Source organism: Muntiacus reevesi, chromosome 6 (genome assembly GCF_963930625.1).
Source record: "Muntiacus reevesi chromosome 6, mMunRee1.1, whole genome shotgun sequence".
NCBI lineage: Eukaryota > Metazoa > Chordata > Mammalia > Artiodactyla > Cervidae > Muntiacus > Muntiacus reevesi.
The window spans coordinates 28754835-28779682 of NC_089254.1; the positions used below are offsets into that span (position 1 = coordinate 28754835).

Here is a 24848-nt window from a genome sequence, read left to right on the forward strand (position 1 = left end):
GGAGGATTTTAGTTCCCTTACCAGGGTTTGAACCCACTCCCTTGGTAGTAAAAGCAGGGAGTCCCCTCTACTGGACCACCATGGAATTCCCTTCATTTTGTATCCTGCACCTTTACTGCATTCAGTGATATGCTCTAGTAGTTTTCTGATAGCATCTTTAGGATTTTCTATGTATAGTGTTATGTCATCTGACAGTTTTACTTCTTTTCCAATTTGGATTCCTTTTATTTATTTATTTATTTCTTCTCTGATTACAATGGCTAGGGGACTTGCAAAACTATATGGAATAAAGTGATGACAGTGGACACCTTATTCCTGATCTTAGAGGGGATGCTTTCAGCTTTTCACTGTTGAGAATGATGTTAGCTGTGAGTTTGTTGTATATGACCTTTATTATGTAATGTCCATTTTTGAGAGGAGGGACTAGTGACTGACGTGGGCCGTGAGGAATTTTTGGGTACAGATATAGATATATTCAGTTTCTTAATTGTCTCAGTGTTTACAAGAGTTTTTTTCACTTTGCTAAAATTTATTGAGCTGTACACCTATGATTTTTTTTTCACTTTTCTCTCTATACAATTATATTTTAAAAGGTTATTTGAAAACTCAATTTGTGTTGTCAGCACACTTATATACATTTATATACACATGCTAAAATGTCTAGGAAGAAATACAGAATCAGCATTGATAATATAGTTATATCCAAGTTATATCAATAAGTACAACATCAAATGGCAAAATATGTATACTATGATTTTAGTTTTGGTAAAAGCAAATCAGGTAATATCTGATACCTAATATTAGCTATAATGATTTACAAAATTTGTAAAAAAAAAAATTAATATCTTTGCTGGGAAAGATTGAGGGCAAAAGGAGACGGATGCAAAAGAGAATGAGATGGTTGGATGGCATCACTGACTCAATGGACATGAGGTTGAGCAAATCCTGGGAGATAGTGAAGGATGGGGAAGTCTGGCATGCTGCAGTTCACGGAGTCGCAAAGAGTTGGACGTGACTTAGCGACTGAACAACAACAAATATAGTCTGAATTATGTAATTGCATGTTCACTACTGAAAGTTTGAAAAATATAGAAGATCAGAATATTATTAGCATACTCCTTGATGTTATATTTGAGTGATTATGGTGACTTTTTTTTAATGTGTTTGTGTAGGTCAGAACACTATATTTGAAAAAAATTGAAATATTCTTCTACACTATGACGCTTAATATCTGTAGAAGTTATCATTATATGAAAGTGATATAACTGATTAAACATATTCCTAGAAGTTTTTTGCATATTTAGGCTTCAGACAATGATATGTGTCCGTGTACTGTCACCTATACTATTATTAAAAATATAAAAGACAACAAACTATTCAACATTTTAGCAGGCTTAAATTTTTGTACATGTAAAAGTAATAGACTCATATTACTGAGTAATAGACTCAGTACATGTAAAAATAGATAAGACTGCCTACATTTCGGATGTTATATACTTCTCACAAATACTATCATGAGTATTACCATCATTATGAATAAATGAGTTAATTACTATGTATGTGTGAACTCTGAGGTGTTCACCATGCTAAGAATGACATTAAGACTTTGTGTCTATTTTATCTCTGTTAATCAGCAGCAGCATCTTTCATAGATGGGCAAATATGCAATGAAATATAAGCAAAAAGCACTGGGGAAAGCTTTGAGAATGTATGATAGCCATACGGAGAAGTTAGTACATAGCAATACACAGAAACTGTGCATAGACGCACATGCAGAAGCTACATAATTTCATTTTCTTCCCTTTGTTCTCTAGGTGAACATAGAGCAGACTGTTGATCTGATCATTGTATTAGTTTTCATTTTAAATTATAAAATTACTGAGATAAGTAGGGTTTTTTTTTACTTTATTTACAGACATAAATGAAAGCTCTTAAAAAGACAGGTCTCCTTGTGCAGAAATCTGAAAAATATTAATTTCAGTTATCAAGGATTGATTATATAATTCCATTCCCCCCAATAATATGGTTCACATTTCACATACTATGGTGTGTTAACTGTGACCGATCTTGAGAAGCACAAACTTAATTGCTGGTTCCTCAGTCCACAAAAATCGCCACGTGAATGACAGATGTACATCTTGACACATGATCAGTAGCGTCACACTTTTCAAAGTCTGTCTGTGGTTGGCCATCACACATTTGCTGTTCAGTTCTCACGAAGCCAGCAGAGAACATAGTGTGCTACAAATTTGTCCCCAGGGAAGAACCCACCTGATATTTTATAAAAATACACCATCAAAAGAGACAATTAGTGATGAAGTTGGAAGTGTAGCAAAGAAGTGAAAATTGATAACGCTAAAGTGAAATTTGAATCATAAATATAGTCATGGACGAAAAAGCTGAATGTAGAAATGACATCACCTTTTGAGAGATTCTAGATATGCAGTCAGAGGACTATAGTGAAAATGAACTTAATCAAAACAAATGTAAACAGTGGTTGAGATAAAAAGGAGGAAGATTTCCCAAAGGTAGTGATACCAAAAAAAAAAAAAAAAAAATCCACATTAAAGAAACTCTTAGAAATACCAGGACACGGGGCTTCAAAGGATGAACTGTTGGCAGCTGATCCAGACTTCCAAAGGAACATGAAGATTATTACACAAAGCACAGGAAAGATGCTCGTTTGGGATCTTAAGTTCTCAGATGAGAAGAAGGAGGCAAGTGCTGTTTGAACTACTCCTGATAAGTTTCCTAAAAAGAACTAAAACAATTTTTAATTTTTTAGGGTTTTCAGTTAGTGTACTAAATATTTATTTACAGTTTTTTATTTCCCTATACTTCTACAACCAAGAGTGAGAGGGATTTTAATATTTTAACAAAAATTTTTAAAGTCCAGAGCACAATTGCATGTTTACCCATTGACTGTAGAGGTTGCACAGGTGTTCTTACAATCCTGCACTACTGTCCAAAGCGGGACCTGCCTGAATACCTACACCCCAATGGGTGCATGCACCTGATTTACTATAAATCTGTGAAACACTGACCTTTTAGTTTTTGTCACTAACCTTTTAGAAACCTGTTCAAGATATAATCAGATTATTGAATTTCATGATTTGAAATGTTCATATCCATTCTGTTTCTTCTTAGGTAAAAAGAGGGAGGCATCAGTTTCTAATTTTTTTATTTTTTGCAAAATTAAAGATCTTTCCAAAGACCCAACTAACAAAGAGGAATTTAAATTTTGTGTTAACACGTACAAAAAAATGGAACTAATTTGAGGGCAACAGCATGCATGTTAGTTAAGAAAATGGTTGTGTTCTCTCAGAAGCTCGAACTGGAAACTATCTAACTTCCAGCATGCCAGGTATAAGTCACAGGAGAACAGCAAGCTGTGGGGTTTTCATGTCCTGGTCACCCACTGAATGACTGCAGGATTAGAAGTTCTTATGAAACGCTTTCCTGGCAAAGCAGTGATGTGTGAGGATGTCTGATGGTTGAGGTCTCATTTATCCTGCAGCTTTGTACCTGAATATTATTTAGGCCCATTATGCAGTAGAAGCCGTTAAACATCTGTGCACTTGCTGGCCACTTCAGCTGTGACAGCGAACTGTGAGATGATTGGAGAGACTGTGTGTAAATGTCCTCTGGTTATGTGCAGGGATGCAGTAACTGTGATAACCCAAGCAGTGATCATCGGCTACCACTCTGTCTACACTGAAAGTGAGAGCCGCAGAAAATCATCTGTTTTCATCGGGGGGGATTCCTTGTTGTGATTTTCTTCTAAAAGAGCGAATACAACAAAAATGTGAAGGCTAAAAGCTTCAGAGATTGAATCACCCTTGAGTTCCTTCCCAGTATTGATAGTGGTCTTGTCATGTGGGAAATTTAGGCAGGTTGCTCTTGTTCCTAGAAGCTGATGTTGGGATAGTTATCAAGTCTGGTTAATCTGTATTTCAAGAAAATCTCATTACAGAGATGGCTGTAATGCCATGTGCCAAGAAATTTTCTGTGGCTTGAAACCATCTTCTAGTTTTTATTATTTTTTATTATTTTTATTGAGATGAAATTCAGACAACACAAAATTATGCATTTTAAAGCATATGATTCATTGGCATTTTGTACATTCACAGTGTTGTGCATCTGTTATCTCTGCCTAGTTCCAAATTATTTTATCACCCTGATATAAAGCCCCACGCCCATCAAGAAGTCACTACCTTCCCTTGCCTGCTCCCCCTGGCCACCTTCTAACAGCATGACATTTTCAACAAGGTTCTTCCATACTGTAGCATGCACCGGTGCTTCATTCCTTTTGATGCCTGAGCAGTATGCCGTTGTATGGATATGCCACAGGGTGTCTGTCGTCCGTCAGTGGACTTCTGGGTTAGTTCCACCTTTTGTGAATAATACTGCTATGAGTATTTTTGTACAGGTATTTTGAGTACTTGTTTTCTGTAGTTTGGGGTATATACCTAGTAGTGAAATTTCTGGGTCTTACGGCAAGTCTATGTTAACCTTTTATTAATTCTTTTTCTGATTTTATGTATGTGTTTTTGTGCTGGAACTTCATTGCCGACTGTAGGCTCTCTCTGGTGGAGGCACGTGGGGGCTTACTCTCTGGTCGCTGTACATGGGCTACTCCTTGCGGTGGCTTCTCTTGTTGTGGAGCGTGGGCTCAGTCATTGTGGCTCATGGATCCAGTTGCTCTGCAGCCTGTGGGATCTTCCTAGACCAGAAATTGAATCCGTGTCCTCTGCTTTGGCAGACAGATGCTTAAACACTGGACCACCAGGGAAGTCGCTATGTTAACTTTTTGAGGATTCACCAAACTGTGTTCTGCTTTGCAGTTTTTAGTTGTGCCACGTGTAAGGAGGGAATACTTGTTCCCACTCCTGATACTTCCTGTGGTTCACTCTGCCCTTTATTCAGTCTACCCCAGAGGAGGTAGAGTGGCTTGCCTGACTGAGAGCCTGCAGAACACACATCTTCCTCTCCTTTCCTCCTCGGCAGCCCGTTTAGGTGGAGAGGCCGGTCCCAGCCTGTTCTGATATGACCAGATGGAGAAGGCTTACTGGTTCTCATGTACTGTATGGAGACCAGTTGGGCTTTCCTCTCTGAACTGACCTCTAGCAGAACAAATGCAGATCTTTGTTTTTGAACATGGTTTGTTTTATATTTTAAGTAGTCTGGAACCTGCGCAGGGTATGTTATATTGTTGGGGATTCTTTTGGGATTCCCACAACTTAGGATCTAAAAAGTTAGGAGGCCAGAAGAATTTGAACTTTGTAAATGTGGCCTGGACTTGCAGGTTTAAGATCTAACTGCCACTTACATTTAGCAATGTCAACTTGATGAAGTCACCTAATACTTCACTTTCAATTTCTTTGTCAGTGAAAATGGGAGAATCCCGTTCACCCTTCTTATGTAACAAATATGCTATGGGACTCATGTCAGTGTCAAAGCAGATGCATGGTAGCAAGTGACCTGACCCAAGGAGAAGGTCTAATTTACATTTTTGTTTCAAATATTTTAATACCTTTTTTATAAAGTTTTTATGGTGTAAGTAAAATACTATATCTGAATTTTAATAACCTGACCACAAAATTTCCAGCAGAATGATTGCTGCAGGAATATGGTACAGATAGAGAAGTTAGTAAGTCTCCAACTTTAAGGAGAAAACAGATGACCTACCCAGGTAAGCATTCACCTCCCAACACCTGATGATGTGATCAGAGTGCCTGGCTACTTCTCCACCAAGGTCATTTCAGACTCTGAAATTGAAGAAATGATTTTTATTTGGAAGGAAAAAAAATATTTTAAGGCAACTCTGTGATGATATAAAGACAGTTTTGTGAATTCATTTAGCCACCTCTCGATTCCCAGAATGCTTCTCCAGTAGGAAGTACTCTTATCTCTTCTTGTATCTTGTCTTAGGTTACACGCCACCTTTCCAAACTCTTCGACAGCATTGCGGATCTGCAGTTTGAAGATGATCAGGATGTCTCTGCACACAGGGCGGTTGGAATGTACAGCAAAGACAAGGAGTACGTCCCATTCCCAGCTGAGTGTGAATGCATAGGCCATGTAAGAGCTGATTATGAGATTCTCTATGCTAGGGGAGGATGGGGTGTCATTTTTAAAAGTTGAATGGAACCAGAAATTGTCCGTTCATGTCAGTTGTCAGGTTCTGCTTAGTCTTGTGCTTTGAGATGCCTGTTTACGTCAGCCTGGTGTGTCCGAGGAGTCCTCTGCCAAGCTTCCTACGCTGTGCATCAGGCCTCAGCAGCCTGCACGGGCTCGAAGATACTAGCAGTTGAGCTGGACAGGAAGGACTGCCATGGGCTGAATGAGCAGACCCCAGAATTAGTAGCAAATGCCACCCAGTGACTGAGTCTTCTGCAGAGAGAATTACTTTCAGCCCTGCTCACCATTTGGGGAAAGATTACGGTGAAGCAGCGCCTTGCAGTGAAGCACATTAGAAAGTGGCTGCAGTTCAGGATTCTGAGGTGGATGTTGTCAATGGCTGCTTGTAAATAACTTTGGTTGAGTCCACAAAGCTGATGTCACGTATACCAGTTACCACATGCACAGACAGTTAACGTGTTCTCTTCTCTCACAAACACCTCAAATATATTCTTAACAGTTATCTGTAAGAACAGCTCGTTATGATTTATGAAGGAGCTATTGGTAATTTCAGATGATTTAAAGGAATTGCATCTTTTTATGATGATGCTTGTATAACTTAAAAATTAATCCACAAGTAACGGAGAGAGTAGCCTCTATTAAAGAACAGTTTAGGTTGAGGCAGGGGGTTCTTTAAACGGCCCTTTGCAGAAATCTGATGGCAGCCCCTTTTTCTACAGGGGTTTTCTCTGTTGCTTTTTAATATTGAACCAGAAAAATCCTGCCAAATGCAGGGAAAGCAGATGGTGGAATACTTTGATTAAAGTATATATTTGATCTCTTGGGCTCTTTAGGATATTATTACAGTGATTAGAAAAAATCACCATAAACTATCTTGACAAAAGTGTGTTGCTGTCTGCCTCCTCCCCAGCAGACTGCTAGCTGACTGGCATAGTGCCTGGAAGGAGGACAGTCCAATTGATAGATGCAGTTATCACTAGCAGAAACCTTTGATATTGAAAGTTTTCACAGTGCTCTAGTTTATCCTGTATAAGCAACTTATGCTAGAGACTTTTGGGCATGTACCGCTGTACCCTCTAATTGCCTTGTTTTATTAAAAGATGCTTTTCCTTTAGGCCTTCCCCCCTACCCCACACTTTTATGATTGGTTCCTCCCAATTTTGGCTGTTTGCCTTTTCTTTGACAAGTGTTTATTGAATACCCACTATGTACCAGCCACTGGGTTTGGCCTTTGGAAATCCAGAAATGAGTAAGACATAGCACCTGTCCTTTGGGAACTCTTGGGCTCATTGAAGAAATAGATGTTCACATAATTAGTGGTAACAGGAAGTGACGATCCTTGTTACAAAGAGTTGGACAGAAGCTGATGAAACACTAAGATGTGAGACGGTATCACGCGAGCACCTCACCAGGGCTTAGTTCTCAACTCGTTGAGCTGAGTTGCTCTTGGTGCCATGGTCTCTAAACATGGGCTGGTGTGTGTGTGTGTGTGTGTGTGTGTGTGTGTGTGTGTGTGTGTGTGTGTGTGTGTGTGTGTGTGTGTGTGTGTGTGTGTGTGTGTGTGTGTGTGTGTGTGTGTGTGTGTGTGTGTGTGTGTGTGTGTGTGTGTAAGGTACATACACATCCGTGTATGTATGTTTGGTCTTCCCAGATGGACTGGAGAGTTCTGAAGAACAGGCGGCCACATTGAGGACAGGGGTCCCAGAGCATCTGGGAGATGCTAAAATGATGTATGACTGACTTACTGAAGGAGCCTGTTGCTTGGTGACTTTGAGTTGTGCTGAGTGACGATAGTAGTGCTTAGATCTCCTGCACTCAGGTGTGGGAACAAAGCCCGGCTAGGAGGCCAGGGGAGAAGGCTCCTAGGATACTGGGCCATAGCAAAGGCCGCGCTTCCTTCTTCCGATAGGGAAGGCTGTCAACTCATTGACCACATACCACTCCTTCCCAGTTCTCCAGAGAAAGAGGTTGTAGGAATGGATACTGCTGCCATCTTCACAGAGGCAGGGAAAGAAATCAATTATATAATTTCAGGATCTCATACAGTCCTTGGAATTTATTTAGTATAGTCATTTTTATCACTATGGTCAATTATTTTCAAATGGCATTGGTATCCTTTTGTTATATAACATCATCCCCGGGAGACATATATACAGACAAATATAGCATATTTGAATAGAATGGAAAACTGGCTGAAATATATCTGTGAGAACAAAATACACTTTGAATGAATTTTTTTTAAGATTGATTTTCACAAGTCAGCAGTTGTCCTCTTTCTCATCTCTCCTACTGTCTTAATTTCTGACAAGTGTGAAGATGAGAGCCAGTAGGGAATATAATTAAGACACTTGCTGAAAACACTGTAAGACTAGGTACTATGGAGATTTTAGGGTAGAATCTTCAGTATATTTAAAAATCATCAAAAATAAATTAAAAAATCAATTTTCCAGACTCACAGACACAGAAAGCAAATTTATGGTTACTGAAGGAGAAAGGGGACAAAGGGATAAATTAGGAGGTTGGGATTAACAGATACACACTACTATGTTTACAATAAACAGCAAGGACCTATTATAGCACAGGGAACTGTGTTCAATGTCTTATAATAACCTATAATGGCAAAAAAATTTGAAAAATAATACATATATATGTATAATTGAATCACTTTGCTATACACCTGAAATTTAGCACAGCATTGTTATATCAAGTACACTTTAAAAAAATCCATATCCTGTGATTTTCAAATCTCTAGAATTTTACTCTAACATACTGGCTGCAATGTTTGGTTTCTCAAAACACTGTGTGTTTCCAGACAGGAACTTGATCTAGAGCCCTCTGGTCTTCAAATCTGAAAAATGAAGACTGGAGAACACCTTATCTGGTTAGGGTGTGGAAATTTATGAGGCAGCTGGTAGGTGAAAGAAGATGAGCGGTATCCTGGCAGAAGACAGTTTTCTGTGGGGAAGACTTCCTCTGTCAGTAGTGCACCGGCCCCTTTGAGTTACCTTCTAGTGCAGGAGTTTAAAACATTGGGTTGGCCAAAAAGTTCATTTGAGTTTTTCCATGAGATCTTACAGAAAGCCTGACCAAACTTTTGGCCAACCCAATAAATCCACCTAAGGCCTTCCTCTCTTTGTAACCTTCAAGCCTGAGAGAGGATAACATTATCCCTCTTCCATAGGTAAGCCTGTGTTACTACATTTGTTTGCTTTAAAAGGTGGAAACCTGGCTCCTGAAGCTGGAACGGACCATGCAGGAGACAGTGCGTCATTCCATCACAGAGGCCATTGCAGTCTATGAAGACAAACCCAGGGAACTGTGGATTTTTGATTTCCCGGCTCAAGTTGCGCTAACTAGCTCGCAAATCTGGTGGACTACAGATGTAGGAATAGCCTTCAGTAGGCTAGAGGAAGGCTACGAAACGGCCCTAAAGGATTTCCTTAAAAAACAGGTATTTTGTAAAATTCATGCTTTTGCGATTTTAAGGGACTTGAAGAGGTAAGCTTGCTTCATTCATTCATTCTTGTTTATGAAGTGTTTTAAGTGTTAAGGGCATGATGCGGGGAGATTTTTAGCAGTCACTTGTTTATCCATTTTTTAGCTTGGTGGTGGTCTTATTTTTTACATTGGTTTAAAAAAATCCATCTTTAAACAACAAGGTCCTAATAATAGCACAGGGAACTATATTCAATATCCTGAAATAAGCCATAATGGAAAGAATATAAAAAAGAGTATTATATATATATGGATATATATATGTATACACACACATATATATAACTGAGTCAGGTGGCTGTACAACAGAAATTAATGCAGCATTGTAAATCAACTATACATCAATAAAAAATAAAAAACATCCATTCTTGTCTATCATCTCGGAAGAATCTAGTCTTTCACCCACACCTAGATATGGTACCAATTTCTTTCCTCCTATGTAAGACTCTCCATCTAGACTGATCACATTCTTGGTACATGATTTTCTTGACTCAGTAAGACAGAGGATTGTTCAAACAAGACAAATGTTTTCATGTATTTTCTTTTTCTGTTCTTTCTAAATTACAGGTGAGCAACTTTTGAAGAAAGTCTATTTTGAACTCCATTTTATTTACCCCAGTCATTCTATTACTTCTTAAATTTCCCCTCTTAAGATGTGCTCTTGGCTGTGAAACAATTCAGAGATAGAACCTTTCTCTTGGCTTATGGATTAAGAGAATATGAGGCTTATCTTCTAGGGCCAAGATGCTCAGTATTTTCCATGTGTCAGCAGGATTGGTATCACCAGAGAGCATGACAAAAATACAAAATCTCAAGGCCTACCTAACACTTACTGTACCAAAGTATGTTTTTTAACAAGATCCCAGAAGATCTGTATGCAGTTGAGTTTGAGAAGCATTGTTGTGTATTTTGGAAAAAACCATGCTGGTGTGATTCTGCATAAACATTATATATTAGAATAAATATTATTAGTTAAGAAAAGGGAATATTACACTTTGAAAGATATTTGTTTATTTTTTTAACTTTCTGTTTTATATTGGAGCATAGTTAATTAACAGTGTTGTGTTAGTTTTAGGTGTGATTCAGTTACACTTATACATGTATCTATTATTTTTCAAATTATTTTTCCGTTTAAGTTGTTACATAGCTGAGCAGAGTTCCCTGTGCTGTAGAGTAGGTCTTTATTGGTTATCTGTTTTAACTATAGCACTGTGTTCCTGTCCATCCCAAACTCCCTAACTATCTGTTTAAATATTTTAGTATATGTGCTGCCAAAGCGAGCACTGTTTAAATATTAATTTGTCTACCCTTCTTGTGTTCAGTGGGTAAAGTCAGAATCCAGATTTGTTAAATGACTTTCCCAATGTTATAAAATTTGTAAGTAACACTGGTGCAGTCCACTGGCTTGAGAATGCTTTCCATTCCTCTGCATTGCTTCTCTTCTTAGCAGTATTTTAACTGGAGTGCCTTAAAAATCATACAGACTTAGATAATGAATACTTGGGTTGATTCAGTTCAGTTCAGTTGGTCAGTCATGTCTGGCTCTTTGTGACTCCATGGACTGAAGCACGCCAGGCCTCCCTGTTCATCACTAACTTGTGGAGCTTGCTCAAACTCAAGTCGATTGAGTTGGTGATGCCATCCAACCATCTCATCCTCTGTTGCCCCCTTCTCCTCCTGCCTTCAATCTTGCCCATCATCAGGGTCTTTTCCAGTGAGTCAGTTCTTCGCATCAGGTGGCCAAAGTATGGAGTTTCAGCTTCAGCATCAGTCCTTCCAATGAATATTCAGGACTGATTTCCTGTAGGATGGACTGGTTGAATCTCCTTGCAGTCCACGGGACTCTCAAGAGCCTACTCCAATACCACGGTTCAAAAGCATCAATTCTTTGGTGCTCAGCTCTCTTTATGGTCCAGCTCTCACATCCATATGTGACTACTGGAAAAATTATTCCTATTAATTTGGCTCTTATAGTCTTGGGTGTCTGTGTGTGCTCAGTCATGTCCAACTCTACAGTTCATGGACTGTGGCCTGCCAGGCTCCTCTGTCCATGAGATTATCCAGGCAAGAATACTGGGTTGCCATTTCCTTCTCCATTCATCTTATGTAGAGAGCACCTAACTTATTTACGTTTCTAAAGAAGTTTTTGCATCCTTTCCTTTTTTTTTTTTTTTTTTAATTTTATTAGTTGGAGACCAATTACTTCACAGTATTTCAGTGGGTTTTGTCATACATTGTTACGAATCAGCCATAGAGTTACACGTATTCCCCATCCCGATCCCCCCTCCCACCTCCCTCTCCACCCGACTCCTCTGGGTCCTCCCAGTGCACCAGGCCTGAGCACTCGTCTCATGCATCTCACCTGGGCTAGTGATCTGTTTCACCATAGATAATATACATGCTGTTCTTTTGAAACATCCCACCCTCACCTTCTCCCACAGAGTTCAAAAGTCTGTTCTGTACTTCTGTGTCTCTTTTTCTGTTTTGCATATAGGGTTATCGTTACCATCTTTCTAAATTCCATATATATGTGTTAGTATGCTGTAATGTTCTTTATCTTTCTGGCTTACTTCACTCTGTATAATGGGCTCCAGTTTCATCCATCTCATTAGAACTGATTCAAATGAATTCTTTTTAACGGCTGAGTAATATTCCATGGTGTATATATACCACAGCTTCCTTATCCATTCATCTGCGGATGGGCATCTAGGTTGCTTCCATGTCCTGGCTATTATAAACAGTGCTGCGATGAACATTGGGGTGCACGTGTCTCTTTCAGATCTGGTTTCTTCGGTGTGTATGCCCAGAAGTGGGATTGCTGGGTCATATGGCAGTTCTATTTCCAGTTTTTTAAGAAATCTCCACACTGTTTTCCATAGTGGCTGTACTAGTTTGCATTCCCACCAACAGTGTAAGAGGGTTCCCTTTTCTCCACACCCTCTCCAGCATTTATTGCTTGTAGACTTTTGGATAGCAGCCATCCTGACTGGCGTGTAATGGTACCTCATGGTGGTTTTCATTTGCATTTCTCTAATAATGAGTGATGTTGAGCATCTTTTCATGTGTTTGTTAGCCATCTGTATGTCTTCTTTGGAGAAATGTCTGTTTAGTTCTTTGGTACATTTTTTGATTGGGTCATTTATTTTTCTGGAATTGAGCTTCAGGAGTTGCTTATATATTTTTGAGATTAATCCTTTGTCTGTTTCTTCATTTGCTATTATTTTCTCCCAATCTGAGGGCTGTCTTTTCACCTTACTTATAGTTTCCTTTGTAGTGCAGAAGCTTTTAATTTTCATTAGGTCCCATTTGTTTAGTTTTGCTTTTATTTCCAATATTCTGGGAGGTGGGTCATAGAGGACCCTGCTGAGATTTATGTCAGAGAGTGTTTTGCCTATGTTCTCCTCTAGGAGTTTTATGGTTTCTGGTCTTACATTTAGATCTTTAATCCATTTTGAGTTTATTTTTGTGTATGGTGTTAGAAAGTGTTCTAGTTTCATTCTTTTACAAGTGGTTGACCAGTTTTCCCAGCACCACTTGTTAAAGAGGTTGTCTTTTTTCTTTTGAAGAACAGTGTATTCTTGATCTTAGATCCTTAGGAAAATGGGGCATGAATTTCTATTTAGTAGGCTTGAAGTTACAGGCTTAGATTGATAGGCGTGGCTGTTTATTCCCTAGGACAGTATCTCTGCCATTGTTGTCAATGTCACATGGATGAGAAAGCTGTTTTTTTCCATGGGTAAAATTAACTGAGATAAGTAAATTGTAATGAATTCTATTATGCTTATAAAATTAAGCATAGTTGATTTATTGTTATCTATGCTATTGTTATAACTGCAGTATTTTTATTGTATATTTTAAAATATATATAAGGATACTATAAAATACTTAAATTAATATCCTCTTAAATTTCGGCTACTGTCGATCACTCCTCAAATTTCAGTCTTTCAAGAAGCATATTTCTGCTTACTCTATGCTAATATTTTCTCCTCTCTTCATTAAATTCACAGTAGACATTATCAAGTAGTATTCTTTTATGTGGCTACACCAGAATTGATGTCCTCCTTTCTGTTCTCCTTGCCCCCATTATTTTTTGTAATAGTTAGAATAATGCTTAAAACAGTAAATGATATTTTATGGATATTTCTTTTTTATATCAACTTTATCATTTTCAGTTTCATGATTTCATTATTATGTATGTATTGTTAAAGATGAAAATTCAGATACAGAAAGGAAAAAAGGCAAATAATTTTTTTCTTCTTTAAAAAATTAAATTATTTTAATTTGAGGATAATTTACAATATTGTGATGATTTTTGCTGTCCATCAACATAAATCAACCACGGGTACCCATGTGTCCCCCATCCTGAACCCCCGCCACCTCCCTCCCCACTCTGTCCCTCTGGGTTTTCCCAGAGCACTAGCTTTGGGCACTCTGCTTCGTGCATTGAATTGTACTGATCATCTGTTTTACATAAGGTAATGTATATGTTTCAATGCTATTCTCTCAAATCATCGCCTTCTCCCACATAATATAAAAGTCTGTTCTTTACATATGTCTCTTTTGCTATCCTGCATGTAGGATTGTCATTACTGACTTTCTACATCCCATATATATGTGTTAATATAAAGCATTTGTGTTTCTCTTTCTGTCTTACTTCACTCTGTATAACAGGGTCCAGTTTCTTCCACCTCATTAAAACTGACTTTAAAAAACACTCATAGATTCACTTCCCACAGAAAAGCATTGACAACTTTTTGGCATATAGATGTCAGAAATTTTTCCTTGTATCTACTGTTTCTTTCTTTCTGTATAAATGTGTGTGTGTGTGTGTGTGTGTTGGTATGTAGCTGTTCCCATGTTGGTATGTAGCTGTTGCCATTTCCTTCTCCAGGTGATCTTCCCAACCCAGGGATGGAACCTGGGTGTCCCACATTACAGGCAGATTCTTTACAATCTGAGCCACAGGGGATGCCTGTAACCATAGTTACTTATGTTGATTGTATGTGTATAAATAAGAGAAATGTCTTTTTTTTTTTTTTTTACTTCCATGCATTTTGTTACATTTTCCCTTGACACACATAATATCAAATTCACACTAGAAATGGTCAAATAGTATTCCTTTATGTGGCTATACCAAAATTGATGCCCTCCCTTTTGCCAGACTCAGGTTGACTCCAACAGTCTGACCGCTCTTCAGGCACTGTTCTAGGCTCTGTGGCTCTGGCTGTGTAGTTTCTGTGCTCATGATGCTTACATTCTGCCTTTAATAGTTGTACTTACCTCTTCCTCCTAAAGGCCTTAGAGGGCTTCTCTCCATCTCCACTTCCCCATTTACTTGTTGTCTAATCTTATCTTGTATTAACGCCTGGTTCATTGTGTTGTTATCATTTTAAATCTTACATAGATTTATCAGTATATTTAACAATGACTTTGCTCATTTTTTTAAACGCTACTTCTTATTTCTAAGTCCAGTTTTTCTTTTAAAGTATATCTTGTAGCTCTTTGCCGAGTGATACATAGAGAGTTTTCTGATCCCTTGTCTTTTTTTACTTCTTTCTTTATAGTTTAAGTAGAGAATTCAAAATTGAGGATTATTGTCATTTAGAATTTTTAAAATATTATTCCATTATTTGGGGGCCTTTATGGTTGTAAAGTTTTAGGTCAGTCAGATTGTTTTTCCTTCATAAATAATCTGTCTTTGGCAGATTGTACAACGTTATTTTTCTTTTTGTGTTTCTGATGTTTTATTTTACTCTTGTGTATTTTGTGTGTTGTGTGTGTGCTTTTTAAACTTGGTTTGCTGAGGACTGAGTGAGCTTTATGAATCTTTCGTTCCTTGTCTGTCTTCAGTTTGGGAAAATTCTCTTCCATTTTTTCTTTGATGCGTTCTTCCTGTGGTCTCTCTTTTCTTTCTCTGTAATTTTATCAGCTGTATGTTGAAACTTCTCATGGGATCCTCCTTGCCTTTTAACCTTTATTTCATATATTCAAACTTTCCACCTTTTTGTGTGCAATTTCAATGACTTTTGGAATCTGTCTTCCAGTTCACTAACTGTTTCCTCTTGTTTATAATGAAGAAAAAGGAGTCCAAGGCCAGATTACATAGATTCAAACCTCAGCTTTGCCTTTTATTAGTTGTATGACTTTGAGCAGGTTATTTACCCATTCTGTGTGCCTCAATTTCATGATCTGTAAAACAGATAATAATGGTATCACAGTATTGTCAGAGGATTAAATTAGTTAATATCAGTAAAAAAAACTATTTAAAAGTTCTTGACAAAATTTAAGTGCTATGTGTTAGCTTTTACTGATAGAATGAAAATAATGATAGCAATGGCAGTGTTGTCTAATGTGATGCATAATTTAAGGAGTTCTTCCCCAGTGATTATCATAAAACTTTTCAAATGTGTGAAAGAGTTGAAAGAATAGTACAGTGATGTACAGGCCTGCCACCTAGGTTCTACAATCAACATTTTGTTTTGGTTTCTTTCATATCACATTATCTATGCTTTATCCACCCTTTATTATTCCATCAACATACCTTATATTTATGATTCATTTCAAAGGGAGTTGCAGGATGTCAGTCATCTTTACCCCTAAGTCCCTTGAACTGCAAGGAGATCAAACCAGTCAATCCTTAAGGAGATCAGTCCTGAATGTTCATTGGAAGGACGGATGCTGATGCTGAAACTCCAATACTTTGGCCACCTGATGTGAAGAACTGACTCCTTGGAAAAGACCCTGTTGCAGGGCAAGATTGAAGGCAGGAGGAGAGGGGACGACAGAGGGATGAGATGGTTGGATGGCATCACCGATTCTATTGACACAAGTTTGAGTTGGAGATGGACAGGGAAGCCTGGCGTGCTGCAGTCAGAGTCAGACTTGACTGAGAGACTGAACTGAACTGAACCCATTTCATCAGTTTGATTTCAGTTACTATATCTCAGTTTCTCCAAGATTCTTTTTACTTCTGTAAAAATCAGTTTTTGATGAGTTACCTCTTCATTATGGTTTTTATTTTTCTATCTCATTACTAGTCTTATTTAGATTATTCTATTGATTGTTTTGAGGCTGGTTTTTAAAATTTGAATTTATTTTTTGTACATTCATTTTCTATTAAATTTATCTTTAAATGAAATAATGATGAATATTTTTAATGAGAAAACATACAATTCACAAAGAAGATAGACATTATAAACCATTCAACACCTAACAACAAAGAAAGAAACATCAGTTCGGTTAAATTCAGTCGCTTAGTCATGTCTGACTCTTTGCAACCCCATGGACTGCAGCATGCCAGGCTTCCCTGTCCATCACCAACTCCTAGAGCTTGCTCAAACTCATGTCCCCTGAGTGGGTGATGCCATCCAGCCATCTGGTCCTCTGACGTCCTCTTCTCCTCCTGCCTTCAATCTTTCCCATCATCAGGGTCGTTTCAAATGAGTCAGCTCTTCACATCAGGTGGCCAAAGTATTGGAGTTTCAGCTTTGGCATCAGTCCTTCCTATGGATATTCAGGATTGATTTCCTTTAGAATGGACTGGTTGGATCTCCTTGTACTCCAAGGGACTCTCAAGAGTGTCTTCTCCAATGCCACAGTTCAAAAGCATCAATTCTTCAGCACTCAACTTTCTTTATAGTCCAATTCTCACATCTGTACATGACAACTGGAAAAATCATAGCCTTGACTAGACGGACCTTTGTTGGCAAAGTAATGTCTCTGCTTTTTAATATGCTGTCTAGGTTGGTCATAACTTTTCTTTCAAGGAGTAAGCATCTCTTTATTTCATGGCTGCAGTCACCATCTGCAGTGATTTTGGAACCCAAGAAGATAAAGTCTGCCACTGTTTCCCGTTGCTCCATTTGCCATGAAGTGATGGGACCAGATGCCATGATCTTAGTTTTCTGAATGCTGAGCTTTAAGCCAACTTTTTCACTCTCCTCTTTCATTTTCATCAAGAGGCTCTTTAGTGCTTCTTCACTTTCTGCCATAAGGGTGGTGTCATCTGCATATCTGAGGATATTGATATTTCTCCCGGCAATCTTGATGCCAGCTTGTGCTTCATCCAGCCCAGTGTTTCCCATGATGTACTCTGCATATAAGTTAAATAAGCAGGGTGACAATGTATAGCCTTGCTGTACTCCTTTCCTGATTTGGAACCAGTCTGTTGTTCCATGTCCAACTCTAACTGTTGCTTCTTGACCTGCATACAGGTTTTTCAGGAGGCAGGTCAGGTGGCCTGGTATTTCTATCTCTTTAAGAAACAGATATCCATAAACCAAAAAACAGAAGAAGTATAAGGGAAAACAAAAATATATATAGTCATAGTGAGACATAGTAACATTTCTCTAAGAATATTTTATCAAGTGCAAAAAGGTAAGAATAGGAGTGTCTGGAATTATGTCCTTAATTTAAATATAATAGATTTCTATTTACATTAATCTTATATCCTACACAAATATATTAAAAGTTTTGTATCTCATACATTGTTTTTAGATGTCCATAGGACATTTAGAAATACTGGCAAAAAGATAAACATTTCTGAACTTCAAAAAGTAGAATTCTTTTCTGTGTGTGTGATTCAGTTATACATGTACACATATATTATTTTTGAACTTGTTTTCCATGATAGGTTTTTACAATGTAGTGACTATTGTTCCCTGTGCTATACAGTAAATCTTTTGTTCATTTATTTTTAAAGGTTATCTAGGTTTTTTGTTTTTTCTGTTTTTTTCTGAAGGAATTCTGTGTGTCCTACACTGAGCAGACGTCCCTACATGTTTTTCTCCTTGTTTCTTCCAGGTTTTGAGAGTTCTGGATTAATTTTGTGTTAAAATACTCAGTCTGGGATTTCCCAGTCATAGAGGCAGGGTCAACTTGGATGCCATAGCTTCACGTGGCAGAGGTGTGAGATTTTGATTTCTTTTGGAGAACTTTTTCCTATCGAAAGCCTATCAAGATGTTTCAAGGTTTCTGCTTGCTTCTCTGAGCTAGTAGGTCGAGTTTTTCTAGAACCTTTTACTTGATTGTGTAATACTCTGAGGATCTCAGCTTGACGTCAGCATCTCGATTCCAACTCCGTCCCTTGCTCAGGGAGTGTAAGGTGCAGAGACATAGAAATGTTCTGTGGCCACGTGGGCGGTTTAAACTTCAGTGTCTAGGGTTTGAGTCTCCACTCAAACCCTCCTTCAGGCTGCATGACGTTAGCCTTGTAACCTCATTCTGCTACTCTGGCGTAGATGTACATCCTTGGCATTGGGGACTGTCACCTACTCTTCCCCACCCTTTTCCCCTTCTTCCTTTCCCTTCTGTCTTCCCCCTGTCTTATATTTGACTGTGTACTTTGAATGTGGATGTATTTTGTTTTATTTAAATGCCCTCTGTGTTAATAAAGGAATTATTCATTCAGTGTAACCCAATATGTTGCAAGATTGCCTGTTATTATTACTGCTATCTAGTACTGGCTGTCTAGATTGCTTTTATTTTTGGTGCTCATTAATAATAGTGTAATAACCAGACTTGTGTTTACATACCTGTTGCACATATTTTTATTCATTTATTTAGGATAAATTTCCAGATGTCAAACTGCTAACTCAAAGAGCAGAACTTTTTAAGCCTTTGAAACATCATGCCAAGTTTACCTTCCCAATATCAGTGTGTGAGAATTGTCCATTCCCTCTCCTGTCGTTAGCATTGGGTTGATTCTTTTTATTCTTAGAGCTAAAATTTTTCATAGTCTAATAGCTTTATGTTAGTCAGCTAATTAACAAAATTTAGTGTTTTTTTTTCCTCCTTTAAAGTAATTTTAAACTTTTACTTTAGATGAGAAGTAGACAAACAGAATGGTTTATGAAGAAAGCACTTACATGATTAATTATGAAACACTTCTAGCATGAATTGAAATGTTTGACAGACTAGCCAACAGATGCCTTCAATATAGCATTTCAGCATTGCCACTAATTTGCACACGAGTGAAGCTAACATTTGAATAATGTTAAAGCTGTAGTTTGGTTCATGAGAAGTGTGTGCATCTGAATTGAAACTCCTTTAGTTTCTGCTTTTTAAAAATGGATGTAATGATTTGCTAGAATTTGTTTTTAATTAAAATGACTCTTGCTAATATTGTGAGCAGCTTGGAAGATGAATTCAGTCCTTTAAAATAGTTTAATTTCAAAACTGAAATCAGAGTTGAGTGTAACTGATGATCTACCTGAACAAGTAATTTCTTTCCTTAGTTTTCAATTCCAAGTTGTAGTGAAATTAACTAAGGTAATTATTTTAAACTCATCCCTCTCAACATATTGTAACTGTATATTAGCTGATGTTGGGATTAAAGGCAAAAATACTAAATTTTGAATATATAGTTGTGCCATGTGCCAGACTTTGAAGGTAAAACAGATAAAATTTCTCAGATTTCAGAGTTCCTTGACAAAAGAATTTTGTTTTGTTAGACTTGGGATCTGATAAGAAAGTATTTCCACTCTTCCTTTATTATTGCACTATATGAAAATCATCAAAAAAAGAGAAGCATTTTGGACTTGAAAATATTAATTACTAGTGTACTGGTACATCGCCTAGGGTACTTTTAATAAGACTCATAGTAAGGAATATAAAGCTTTTCTTATTAACCATTCACCCTTCCTGACCATAAATATTCCGAAATATTATGTGTATAGAAAGAGACTCTCATTTTTCTACTTAAGGTCAGTTTTTAGCCTCATTTTTAATCACTGAGAAATTCTTTTAAAAACAAGTGGATGCTGTGTTGATAGTGTTCCTATTTTGTCCCAACTCTGACTCAAAGAAGAAGACTGTAGCTACCCACTGTGCATTGGACGTAAGTTAATTTTTTTTTTTGTCTTTATAGAGCAGTGTGATCTGATAGGCACATGCTTCCTAACATAGCAGGAACCCACCAGATGATGAGAGCGCCTATTTCCCACTGCCCCTCTCATCTGTTAAAAGAAAATCTCTCCACAGACAATTTACTAACCTAGTAGGCTTTTATTCAGTGATTCATCAATCAGGCAGCATTCAATCTGCAGATGGAAAGAAGCTATAGAAGGAGCTATAGAAAATGAAAGATTTTTATAAACCAAAGTGAGCAGGAGCAAGGGAGGAAATTATGCTGAGCATTTACTGACTGGTTAAAGCAGGGTGACTTTGAGAGTGCGGAGCAAAGGGAGGCCTGAGAGCCCAGTCAGGTAACGTGTGCTGAGCAGGCAGGTACTGCTGGGTTGATCTAAGCCTTCCTTTTTGGGGAGAGTCCAGTGTGGAAACGGTTAAGTTTTGGGTCGCTGACATGAGACTTCAGCATGAGCAGCTCTATCTTGGGCCCAGCCTGGCTAGTTTAGCATATCAAAACTTAGATTGAAAGACAAAGTATACAAAATAAAATCATACTGCACCTGGAAATACTAGACCAGATAAGTTGAGGAATGCCTAGAAGTTGACGACAGATGGAATCAAACTGATAGATAACTAAGAGGGACATATGTATACCTGTGGCTGATTCATGTTGATATATGGCAAAGGCCAACACAGTATTGTAAAGCAATTATCCTCCAAAAAAAAAAAAAGAATTTTTTAAAAGCTATTGCCATGATAAGCCTATTTTATTCCAATGAAATTCCAGAGAAATTACAAACTGAAATTCAATAAAGGGAAAAAGCATGGGACTTGTGGTCAGGGATAAATACTGAATGTCTAAGAGGTAGACAGTTGAACCAGTCCTGCCTCTTATACATCCTGAGAGATTATCAGTGAAAGTGTTTGTCTCGAGGATAAAGTCCTGAGAAATACTTCATAAACGGAGTGAGACATTTATTGAGTACTTCTGCCGTGACTCTGTCTTGACTGTAGATTTGGGGTTGGGCAACTTTTTCTGTGCAGGATGGAATAGTAAATATTTTAGTCTTTATGGCTTTTTAATCTCTTTCACACCCACTTCTCTCTGCTGTTGTAGTGTGAACAAGGACATAGACAATTTTTAAATGAATGGACAAGACTCAGTTCCAATCAAACATTATTTATAAAAATAGGTGGTGGGCCATATTTGGCTCATTACCTGTAGTTCACCAGTTGTGATTCTAGAGAAAGAAGCAGAACAGATCCTGAAGTAACTCAGGATCTCCACAATGACAGATGGAGGTAACAGAAAAATGTTACCCATGTAGCCCTTGAGTCCATTCTGACCCATTAACTTAAGAGTTGCTTCTTTGACCAGATCAAACACTGACAAAGATTTGCAGTTCAGAGGAGAAAGCAAACACAACAAAGAGGTAGAGGAAAGAAGCATTCCCCTATAAGAAAGATTCTTAGAAGACAGGACAGCACTACATGTGATTTTATACTAATATATAAGTTGAAAATTAAATGGATGATTTTCTTTGAACACTGTTTCTTAGATTGATTCAAAGTGAGGTAGAAAGCTTGAGTAGACCAGTAACCACAGAAATAATAGAAATGGTAATCAAGTTAAAATTAAATATATATATATATATATCTGTGTGTGTGTGTATGTGTATATATGTGTGTGTGTATCTTTTAAATAGAGTACTGTTCCAATGGTTCTGTCAGACATTTCAAAAACAGATTAATACTGTTATATCAACTGTTCTGGAATATAGAAAAACATACAAAGTTTTTTTACTCATTTTATAAAGTTCTAATAAACTTGGGACAGAAAGTTGGCAATGATGAAGTACAAGAGAGAGTTCTGTTGGCCAGTCTCATGAATTAGCACATCTCCTTTTTGGTCTGGGTTTTCCATTTAGCACTGTAGGGAGACAGTCCTTGTGGGTCTCACATTTTATCCATCTTGTGAGCAGAGGGATTAACTGCCTTCATTCTAGACTATTTTGACAAACATGCTTGTATAGCAGACGTTACTGTATGGAATGGTTACAGGATTTGTTTCGAGCAGAAGTCCTTGGTCACGACATGAATGGACTAACTACTCATTTTATTAATGGTATATTTTGTGAGTAGAATGTTTTAATTCTGATGTAGCTTAGTATATCAAGTTTTTACTTTATGATCAATTATCTTTATGTCACATACAAAAAGTTCTTGCCTTTCTTAATGTCATAAAGATTTTCCTGTTTTCCTTCTGGGTGCTTTATAGTTCTGGTTTTTCATTTAGATCTGTGATCCATACATCTCCTCTTTTTCCTTTGAATTAACTTTGTGCCTTGGTAAAAAGTCAAATGATTATATATATGAGGGCTTATTTCCAGATCCTTCTGTTCCATGGATCTATTTGTCTCTCTATACCACATCTACAGTGTTAATTACTGTAGCTTTCGACTATATCACCTGGAAATTGTGTTTGTGTACTCTCCAATTGTATTATTTTTTTGTCAAAATTATTTAGGCTCTTCTGAGTTCTTTTCATTTCTTTCTCTCTCTTGGATGCCTCTGTGTGGCTGTGGGATTTTAGCTCCCTTTGTGTGTGCTCAGTTATTCAGTCCTGTCCGACTCTTTGTGACCCCTTGGCCTGGGATTAAACTCACACCCTTGGCAGTCAGAGTGCGGGGTCCTAACCGATGAGCCATCGGGACACTGGATCACCAGGGAATTTCCCATTTTTTTTCATTTCCAAATAAATTTTACTATCATATTGTTTGTTTTAAAAAGCTTCATTAGTCTTTTAGTCTAATTAAATTTTAACTGGGATGACATTGAATATAAAAATATTGGAAGGATGAATATCTCAGCAATGATGATTTTTAAAATCCAGGAACATGTTACGTCTCTTGATGTGGATCTTTAATATTTCTGAACAGTGTTTTCTGAACAATGCTGTGCTGAGTCACTTCAGTTGTGTCTGACTCTAAACATGCTAATTAATTTTAAAATTTTATTTTCTAATATTTGTAGCTGGTATATAGAAATATATTGACATTTTAACATTTACCTTGTGTCTTGAGACTTTTCCAAATTTGTTTACTAGTTTTAGCATGATTTTCTTTTTAATATAGTTTCATAGGCTTTCTATGTGTATGAATATGCCATCTATAAATAATGGAAGTTTTACTTCTGGTCTTCCATTCTTTTTTGCCCTTTATCTCCTTTTCTTGAGTTACTGAATTAAGCTAGGACTTCAAGTACAGTGTTGAATAGAAGTAATGAGGACAGACAATCCTGGCCTCTCCCCAGTCTTAGTGAAGAAGAGTGTTTTAAGTATAATAGTAGTTCTATATTTTTGTAGACAATCTTTCTCAAATAGAGTAAAATACCTCCCATTACATACCAAGACTTTTATCTTGAAGAGATACTGAAGTTTTTCAAATCTTCTAAGATACTCTCTTGTGGTTTATCTCTTTTATTCTGTTACTATGGTGAGTTTTTGAATGCAAAGCCAGCTCCAGTTGTTTACGATGTATTACCACTTATCGATGTGTATGTATTTTTTGCTGGTTCTATTTGCTAATATTTTGTCCAGAAATTCTGCATTTATGTTCATAAGGGACATTTATCTGTAATTTTCTATTATAATATCTTTGCCAGTTTGGGGATCAGGATTATGTTCCTTAAAAAGAATTGACAAGTATTGTATTCTCATGTATCATTTTGTGACAGACAGTGTATGATAGAAATCTCTGGTGATGCTCTCCGGGCCTGGCATTTGCTTTGTGAAACATCTTTCACTTATACCTTGATTTCTTTCATATACTTGCTGTTGCGTAGCTTTTTTGTTTGTTTTTCTTGTGTCGGCTTTGGGAATTTGTGTCTTTCAAGGTATTAACCCGTTTTTAATCTCAGTCCGGGTCTGGCAGATTACAGCCGTCTGCCGCGTCTGGCCTGGTGTGTAGATGCTGGGCTGCTTTCACCTGGCACTGGTCTTGTAAGTGGTGGTGAGGCAGGAGAGCCCATGTAGCCCTCAAAGGCTGAAGCCTTTTCTGTCTGGCCCTTTGCTGAAGAAGGTTCATCCACCCAGAGCTAAGTTTTCAGACTTACTGATGTGAGTAGGTCGTCCTTTACCAACATCATCCTTAGCATATCTGGACGGTCTGGCTTTGCGCCCCTCTTTCATTCCTGGCTGTTAATTTGTATTTTCTCTCCTTTGTTTGTAATCAGGCTTTCTATATGTTTATCAGTCTTATTTAAGTTTTCAAAAAAACTAATCTCTGTTGATTTTCTCTATTGTTTGTTTTGTATTTCACTGATTGCTGTTTTATCTTGATGACTTCCTTTCATCTACTTACTTT

At 37.5% G+C, this 24848-nt stretch overlaps 1 protein-coding gene across 4 annotated transcripts in view; it reads left to right on the forward strand.

Annotated features, from left to right (window-relative positions):
- The window catches only part of DNAH11 (dynein axonemal heavy chain 11), a 353143-nt gene that overhangs the window by 95234 nt on the left and 233061 nt on the right, over positions 1-24848 (forward strand). For all 4 annotated transcript variants that reach the window (XM_065938807.1, XM_065938805.1, XM_065938808.1 and 1 more), the window contains exons 29-30: positions 5932-6081; positions 9359-9592. In XM_065938807.1, coding sequence (XP_065794879.1) covers positions 5932-6081; positions 9359-9592 — 384 coding nt within the window. The remainder of the gene's footprint in view (positions 1-5931; positions 6082-9358; positions 9593-24848) is intronic.